The sequence below is a fragment of the Mesoplodon bidens genome, assembly GCF_964165515.1.
Source record: "Mesoplodon bidens genome assembly, chromosome: 3".
NCBI lineage: Eukaryota > Metazoa > Chordata > Mammalia > Artiodactyla > Ziphiidae > Mesoplodon > Mesoplodon bidens.
The window spans coordinates 90,779,237-90,788,010 of NC_138178.1; the positions used below are offsets into that span (position 1 = coordinate 90,779,237).

Below are 8,774 nucleotides of genomic sequence, written 5' to 3' on the forward strand. Positions count from 1 at the left end.
ATGGCTGCTTTGGGATACACATTCCCCTTCTACGCTGGCCCCAAGCTGAACTTCCCAATGGTCACCACCTTGGCCGTCATCATCGCTGTCTTTCTGACTTCACTGGTCACCTTCATCATCATCCTGCCAGGCATTCGGGGCAAGATGGTGAGAAACAAAACCAGCCCTGGAGACCCCAGCCCCAGAGAGACCTCGGCCTCGAGGTGAGGGGGCCAGACTTTCTGATTGCAGTCAGATTCTGGAAAGAGATTCTAGTCCTGAGAAAGCGTCACTCACCCTCCCAGCAGAGAGCTCCCTGCTCATTGATTCAACAGTAATTACTGAGTATCTATTATGGGCCAGGCACTTTGATCTCAGGTGACCAAGTGACCTCAGTTTTAGAACACCCTTCCCAAGTCTGGAAAGAGAAAGGGTGGATTTGGAAGGAGGGTGCTCCATCCTAAACCCACCCACTCTGTGATGCAGAGGCTGTTCTGGAACCTGTGAGTAGTGACCAGCTTATTCATTGGGGCTGTGATCCTGGGTGAGTGTGGAGTGCAGCTGACTTGGGCAGCTGCCTGCATCCCATCTCTTCTATGCTGGCTCCCTCACAGAGGCTCTGCTTCAGGGAGGGCTTCTAGACCTCCCTGCCCACACGCCTCCCTCACCCTGGCCTTATCCCCTCACATCTACCATTGCCCTGACAGGTGCAAGCCTCCTGGATGCATCTCTCCAACCTTCCTAACATTTTTATTCAGAGGAAAGCAGGTCAAAATGAATGCCTTTGGGGACAGGGTCTACAGAGCCTGGAGGGAGAGAATGGTGGAGGGCTGCTTGCTTTGCTTTGGGGATTAGGCAATAGGAAACATAGAAAGTCTCTATGTTGAAGTTCTCTGTGTTTGCCCAGCATGGTTTATTATGTTAATGTTTCCTGCCCCAACTGCTTGAGTAGCTCTCCCTATATGGGGGGAGGAAGGGGGGACAAGGGGAAGAGGATTATGACCAGGGGAGATATTAGGTTCTGACCCATTTATTCATCCCATACCTATTGTTGGCAAACTTACCATGAGCCAGGCCCTAGGCGGGTTAATGGATACACAACTATGAGCAAAACTGACATGGTCCCCTTGCAGCTCTCCCTCTGACTAACCCAGCAATGCCCAGACCTCCCTCAGTGCCTGAACATCAAACTCCCCAACCCCAGCCATGAATTTCAGTTCTGAGTGGTCTGTGGGCCAGGTCAGCACCAACACATCATACAACGCCTTCAGTTCCGAATGGATCAGCACCGCTGTTGGGCTGCAGATTGGGCTGGGAGGAGTCAACATCATGCTCACAGGTGAGGGAGGGCTCTTGCCTGGGAGGAAGGGAAAGCCTCTGCTCTGTGGCTTTGGGGTCTATGTTTCGTGTGGTCTAAAGAGCTCTAGGATCCGGGCCGGGGGAGGTAGAAAGGGAAGTTCTCAGGCCTCAGAAGCTGCCTTCTCTCACTTGAGACCAGAGCCTGGCCCTCTTCCAGTGTGATAAGCCTCTGCCCCGGTAAATACCCACTCTGGCCCTCGGGTCCCTGCTGAGCACAGCTGCTCCATTCCCCAGGGACCCCAGTGCAGCAGCTGAACGAGACTGGCGGTTTACAACAAGTAGTTCACCTGGCGCCTGGGGGAGAACTACGCCGAGGAGTATGCAAAGGCATTGGAGAAGGAGCTGCTCTACCTGGCCGAGAAGTTCACCCCACACAGCCCATGTGGCCTGCATGGCCAGTACCACCTGGCGGGACACTACACCTCGGCCACACTGTGGTGAGGGTGGGACGGAGGCCCTGCTGGCCTAGACCCAGGAGTGGGGTTTCTACCCATCTCTCCCCCACTCATGTGCAGACCCCTAGTGGGACAGTCTGGCACAAGTCACCGGTGCTTGGTTGGGAAGCCCACAGGCAGGAATCCCTACCTCACCTCTTTGGGGTGTCCTTGGGTCCCTGAGCCTCCACCTGGATCCCTCCAGATAGTTCACCCCAAACAAGGTAGAGGTGCCTGGGCCAGCCTTCCCCAGGTCGTGGCTCTCCAGGGTGGCATTCCTCTGCTGGCTGCTGGCGGATGTGATGCTGTCCATGCCTGTGCTGGTCTATGGTGGCCACGTGCTGCTGGCCACGGGTGTCTTCCAGCTGTTGGGACTGCTCTTCTTCTCCACGGCCATGTCACTCACCCCGCCCTGTCCCCTACGCTTGGGCACTGCCACACTGCACACTCACCGTGGGCCTGCCTTCTGGATCACATTGACCACGGGTGAGGCCCAATCCTGAAGGCAGGGATGGGAGGACTCAGGGCTGGGGCCCGTCAGGTCCGTGGGGTTGAGCGTCTGCCTCCAGGGACTGGGAGGCACTTCTGGGGACCTTTCCCCTCTTTAGAGCCCCCTCCGTCTTAGATCCCTCATCGCTGGGTTTCCCCTTCTCAGACCCACAGCCCCTCCCTCCTCATATATCCCTACTCCCCTGTGTCTTATCTCTGTCTCTGTCATGTCCCTCATCCCTTAACTCTGTCTTCACTCAGCTCTTCCCCAGATCTTCCGATCTCACGTCCCCCCTTCCCCCAAACACTCTTCTCTGTGTCCCCCATTCCTAGAACACTTCTCTGTGCCTATTTCACATAGCCTTAAATTGCCCTGCAGTTTTATTGTCCTCTCCTGTCCCACTGTGTCCTGCCCTCCCCCCAGGGTTTCTCTGTTTTCAGAGTTATCTCTCTCTCTCTCTCTCTCTCTCTCTCTCTCTCTCTCTCTCTCTCCCTCCCTCTCTCTCCCTCCCTCTCCTGGGATGTAATTGAAGGAGCACTGGGTTTAGAGTCCAAAAACTCAGAGCAACAGAGCCACATCAGCCATATGACCCTATGCCAGTCACTGCTCGGAGCCTAAGTTGCCCTGAAGCAGGGACGATAGGCTTCCCTTAAGAGGTGTCCTAATGCTCTTAGCAGAAGATGTCCTTGGGAAGGTGTTACTATCACTAAGGCGGAATACTTGTTGCCTCATCCCCAGGACTGCTCTGTGTGCTGCTGGGCCTGGCCATGGTGGTGGCCCACAGGCTGCAGGCTTTCTTCAGCCAGTGTGGGAGAGGACCCTGTCCTGGAGTGGGATCCTGAGGAAGGGGGACCCCTGAGCCCTCGCTACAGGTGCACAGCTGAGAGTCCCGAGCCCCAGGACATTACTCTGTCAGAGGCTTCCTCTGAGGTGCCTTGTGAGGAGTCTGACTGTGCCCTGGAAAGTTCATCTCCCTGGTGGCCACCCAGACTTCCAATCTGGCTCCAGACTTCACTGGGAGCTCCCCAAAAAACCACCAGAACTGCCTGCAGGATGGGTTGTATCAGGTTCCCAGCCCCAATGTGTAGGTGGAGTAGGAAAAGAGGCTCTACCTATTGATGTTAAAACATGAAACAAAACAAAAAGCTCTAAGGCAGATGTTGGCCATAAACCCTGCTGCCATGCGTGATGAGACCAGGCAGGGGCTGCCCCTCCTTCTGCCCAGCTACCCTGCCCCTCCTTGGGGCTTTGCCTCTTCGAGGTGCCGTTTACTGAAACCCAGCTCCACCCACATGATGACATACGTGTACGGGGGGCTTACAGTGCGATTCTCCCATGTTCCCTCTTATCCCTCTGCATCTCTTGTTTTCCTTTTTCCTGGCTCCCTTTTGTTCTCCCTTCACTTCCCCAGCTTGTGTGATCTCTTGGTACAATGAACATACTGCGAGGGAGGAGAGACCAAACTTCTTGTTCTAGATCTAATATTAACCGATTGTGCCCCATTCTCTCTGAGCTTCAGTTCTCAAATTTGCCGCATAAGACTGTAGGACTTGCCAAGGACCTAAAACAAACAAACAAAAAATCCTGGGATTTACAGCTTTATGCCTTGCTGACATTTACCTCGGCCCTCAGACACCACCCCTTTAATGAATAAAGTGAAGCTAGTGAATAAACTCCAAAATGCCATTTCTTCTTAGCCCCCTCAGCTGGGCCAGCAGAGGGGGATCCCACAGGGCCAGCGGGGGTGGAGGTGCGGGGGAGTGACCTGCCTGGTCACTGCTACCATCCACTTGGAGCAGCTCAGGAAGATGCAGGCTCCGATTGGTTCTTCTCTGGGCTCACTAGAGGGCACCCTCTCCCAGACCCTTTCCCCGGTTACTCTGCATTCTTCAGACACAGAATCCGGCGTCTGTGGCAAAGCAGAGAAAGAGTGTACTAGGCTGCCTCCAACCCAGGGAAGTCTCCCCAGAGCTTGTATCCCAAAAAGTCTCGAAAAGCCATGGAAAATAATGGGAGAAAGTTTAAAAAAAAAAAAAGAAAAGAAGAAGAAGAAAGTTTATTTACAGCTCACCCTGGGAGACTCTTTCCTGGGTGCAGGCGGCACATCTGAGGCCACCGGCCTTTCACCCCCACGCCCCCAGCGCAGTGCCCTCCCGGAGCTCCCCAGGCCCGGTGGGCACTGCTCCCCAGCCTGCGGGGGACCAAGGCAGAGTAGGAGTCCGAGGTTGAGTCCCTTTCACAGTTTAGTACTGATGGTTAAGTCTGAGGCCCAGAACTGCTTATGCAGTGGGTTGTTGAGGATGAGAGGAGAGCTCCCTTTCGCCTGACTTTCGAGGCCCTTGACGCTTCCATCCAAGAAGGTGCGAAGAGCGTTGGTCCGAGCGTAGTGGAGACTCAGCACCGCCACTCCGAGGAGGAGGCACAGGATGCCTGCGTTAGCGCAGTCGCGGGTAAAGAGGGCGGTCAGGGCTCCAGAACCCGGCCGCCCGTCTCCATCTATTGGAGGTATTTGCGTTTCCTCCCCAGACACACCCACCACGGAAAGACCTCTAATATGGCATACATGATACACGGGTTCGCACGCCACTGGGGCAAGATACCGAACCCTTCCGAACTCCCTTCCCCTCCTCTGTAAAATAGGCACAACAGTGCCTGCCTCTACGAACTATTGAGAGGGGCAAATTAGATAATATACGTGAACTCATTTTGCAAATCGGAAAGCGCACGCTGGGATAAATCTCGTCTCTGCCCCCAGACACCCGGGGGCCGGTTCCCTCGGTCCTCACCCGTGGCCAGCGTGATCCAAAAGGCGGCACCGTAGTGAGTGGTGAGCTCGGAGGAGCCAAGGCGGAGCTGGCAGAGAGTCACGCTGGAGATGGAGGCGAAGGCGAAGACGGAGAAGAGTGCGAAGGCGCCGGTGATCAGGAGAGCCAGGCCTCCGTAGTGCGGGACCGGCATGGAGAGCAGCACGTTGGAGAGGAGCCAGAAGCAGAACGCCACCCTGCGGGGAGGGGACCAGCGGAGCTGTGAGCCGGATTACCCCAGCCCGCCCGGGTTCCCACGGGCTCGCTTCCCCTACATCCCGGCCCCAGAACAAAAGCCCGGGGCTGGGATGGCGGAGACGCAGGGAAACACTGGAGGGGAGTAGCCGGCGCCCAGCCATTGCTGGGTCTCTTCGGATTCCCACGCTCTGTACGGACCTCGTGACCATCTGCGCGCGAGGCGGCAACTCTCACCCCCAGCGCGTCGGGCTGTAACTGTAGCTCACATCCTCCGCCTCACATGCCCCCACCCCGACCCCCGCCACATACACACACGCACGCGCGCGCCCAAGCACGCAAAGTGTCTTCTTTCCGCGCTCACCACAGCGTGGCCGAGGCGTAGTGTCCCGCCAAGCGGTATTGGCGGTAAACCCCGCAGGGGCTGCTCGGAGTGAACTTCTCCGCCAGATAGAGAACTGGATCCGGCAGCCCCTTCTGCAGTGCCTCCGTGTACGCCCCAGCATAGTTTTCGCCCATCCGCCAAATGAACTGCTCGTTGTAGTCGATGGTCTCGTTCAACTGCTGCACTGGGTTCCCTGCGGAGGGCGGCGTCGTCACCCGGCTGCGTACAGCGAGGACCGGGCAACTAAGCGGATTCGGATAGGAAAGTGAGAATCTTGAGAGAAGTAGGTTTGGCAGCGGTTGGGGAAAACACAAATCAATGAGAGCCAAAAGCTATTCTATATGGGCTTGTGGGAGCTGTCCTCACAGGTCCTCCAGCTGCCCCTGCCTGCCACACACCCCCAACCATGGTGTCTGCCAACCTCAGGAGTTCACTTCGCCGCAGCTCCTCACCTGTGAGTGTAACATTCACGCCCTCCAGGCCCACGTGCAGACCGACGTGGGCTCGGACGCGTGCCGCACTGAAGGCCTTGTAGGATGTACTGGTGCTAACTCTGCCCACTGACCATTCTGCGCTGAAGTGTACCGCTGTGGGGAGAGGCAAACCGTGGGGGAGGGGAAAGGTTAGGGAGAAGATTGGGGAGATAGGATTGGGAGCGTGGTGATGGGAGTTGGGACACTGAACAGAGATGGGGGGTCTAGGAGTCCAAAGGGATATACACGGTAAGGGTGGAAGAGTGGGCACTAGAAAGAGAATGGGAAGAGGGAGCGGGAACCCATCCCCGGTTCTCCATTTTCCCAGGTGCCCTCAGGCCACATCCTTCCTCACCCCAGGTCCTCTCCCGCTCCGCTGCATCACACACTCACCCACAATTTCTGCTCCTATGAACAGGCTGAGGAGAACTCTCACCAACCAGAACCAGCGCTGCAGGAGCAGGAACTGGGTCAGGCCTGGGTACTGCCCAACCAGAGTCCCCAAGCTCTCCCTTGACCCCATGCCACCCGGGCCTTTAGTGCTTCTGCAACTTCCCTCTCTTGCCCACTTCTCCCAGTTACATTCCTGACCTTTAAAGGCTGAAGTCAAGTCATGCAAGTCCCTCTGAGCCACTGGCGTTTTCTAATGTTTTCTGGCTGCATGATTCTGCCTCCCAGCCCCATTTTCCAGTCCACCCTGCAACTGGGTTGTCTCTATCTGGTGCCCTCCCAACACCTTCATCCCCCTTCCTCTCTAGCTATCTGACTCCTAGTCCTGGTCCCACCTCCTGCTTGGGTCACTGCCATGATGAGGCTCAGTGAGTCCAGAAGTGCTAGGCAGGCAGCGGTCACCTCCCTCAGGAGAGGGAGGCCTCAAGGTCTGGTCACCAAGTAGAGGAGGTGCGAATGTAACCTCTCAGATATTACTAGGTGTGCCAGTTTCCCAGAAAACCAACACAAGACTCAGGGAAGCTAGGCCCTCCTAGACTTGAAAAACAGACAACTTAGGTTCTGGGACAGGAGGGAATCTAAGAAAAAGTGCCCAGTCTGCTACAACTTCGAAGAAATTTCTGTGGAGAAATCTGTCATTAGGATGGGGGCTCCCACACACATGACTCAACCCAGTGCACAGGTGAAACACAGCAGTATGAGTTGCTGGTTTCTGTCCTCTTGGCCAGAAGGTCATCACTTGAGGTCGGGATGGGAGTGGGATGGGAGTGGAGGTGCAGCCTGAGGAGAGGCAGGAGACCCCTGCAGTACGTGAAGACTAGAACTGGCCCCAGGATTACTGGACTGGGCACCCACTCTCTGCAGCAGCCTCCTGAATGTTCCAGCTGGGGTCAGCCTCTGGATGTCTTGTATGGGACCTCCCCCTAACCTTGGGAAGGGGTGCTTGCTGGGCCAGACTTCTGGCTATGCTCCACCTGTCTGGTTCAGTGCTTCAGTTTGACTATTCACGGAAGATCTTGCTGCCGTCTTAACTGTCCTGTCCTCCAGAGACATGCTGTCCTTGATGCCCTCCACCCCCATACCCAAGCTTCTAGTACCCCCTTACCGAGTGGCCACGAATCCCGGGTAAGATGAGTAGGAAGCTGGCAGCCAAGGCCAAGAACACCAGAATGACAATGAGTAGTGGGACGCTGATGCCGGCGGCATGCCGGGGCTGAGGGTAGAAGGGCAGCACACCGTTCCACAGAGTCATGCTGCAACCCGGCCGAGCTGGGTCTGTTCCAGCGGGGAGAGCGGTCACTGGCGTCCGAGCCCGGATCCCACTTCTCTTTACCCCGTTCCCTGCGTGCGAGGACTGGACCCAATAGACAAGTCAAGTCTGAGCGCCTCGGCTTGCCCCTAAGGAAGCGCAGCAGCTAGCCGCCCTCAGGCACTCTGGGTTGGCCGGGACGGAGTTAGGTAGGTGGGAGGGCGGGCTCTGCGTGTTCACTCTGCGTTTAGAAGTCGCACAGGACCTGAAATCCTTTTTATAGCAGCCTGGGCAGCGTGCCTGGGCTTTGCAGCCAGGTCCCAGAGGGAAGAGATCATGCAAATGAGAGGCGAATGTTGCTATGCAAATGAGAGGAGCCCCGCCTGCATAGCAAGAGGGTGAGTCCCAGTCCAGATGCTCACATCTGGTGCTGGTCTGGCCTGAGTGGACACCTGCACAGCTGGCCTCAGAGGACCCAGAAAGGAGGGTGAGAATGAAGCCGGGGAGGCTGAGGATCTGCGGAGCTGGGGAGGAGTGGTGGGGGAGAGGCAGAGAGCAGAGGAGAGAAGCAAAGATTCCAAGAAAAAGAAGACTTCTGACCCCGATGGGGGCCCTAAGCCCGAGGTTTGAGTGGGACTTGGGACCTGATCTTCCCATCCCTCGTGTCCATGCACAGGCATTCACTGAGGGGTATGAGGGACTGCAGGTTCCAGATTCCCAGCTCACTAGCCACGTTCCTTTCCCTGCCTCCTCTAGGAGAAGCAGTTCCTGAGGGGTAGGACTTGAGGCTTTGTTCGGGACCTGGGAGGCTGGAGGTAAAGTCCTGCCAGAGACTGACAAGCCCCAGAGGATTTGTGCCTCCCGGGTTCCTGTGTGTGATCGGGGTTAGTTCTTCCACGGGGTGGAGGGTGGGGACCAGTGTCACTGCCTTGAGGGCTGCTTGTGCCTTTAAAAAA

At 56.5% G+C, this 8,774-nt stretch overlaps 2 protein-coding genes across 2 annotated transcripts; one reads left to right on the forward strand and one right to left on the reverse strand.

Annotated features, from left to right (window-relative positions):
- Window positions 1-4,201, forward strand: LOC308614044 (dual oxidase maturation factor 1-like; the record flags this gene model as incomplete). Its single annotated transcript, XM_081228261.1, is given in 10 exon segments — window positions 1-147; window positions 466-483; window positions 487-523; window positions 1,184-1,318; window positions 1,573-1,619; window positions 1,621-1,775; window positions 2,041-2,258; window positions 3,001-3,071; window positions 3,073-3,346; window positions 3,960-4,201. Coding segments are annotated over 10 exon segments (1,344 nt in total).
- Window positions 4,202-4,303: 102 nt separating this feature from the next.
- On the reverse strand, window positions 4,304-7,886 carry DUOXA2 (dual oxidase maturation factor 2). The gene is made up of 6 exons (XM_081227651.1): window positions 7,675-7,886; window positions 6,513-6,570; window positions 6,099-6,233; window positions 5,626-5,839; window positions 5,049-5,263; window positions 4,304-4,692 (listed from the first exon to the last, which is right to left on the reverse strand). Exons 1-6 carry the CDS (start codon window positions 7,819-7,821, stop codon window positions 4,499-4,501), a joined length of 963 nt encoding a protein of 320 aa, XP_081083777.1. The 5' UTR covers window positions 7,822-7,886; the 3' UTR covers window positions 4,304-4,498.
- Between the last annotated feature and the right edge of the window lie 888 nt (window positions 7,887-8,774).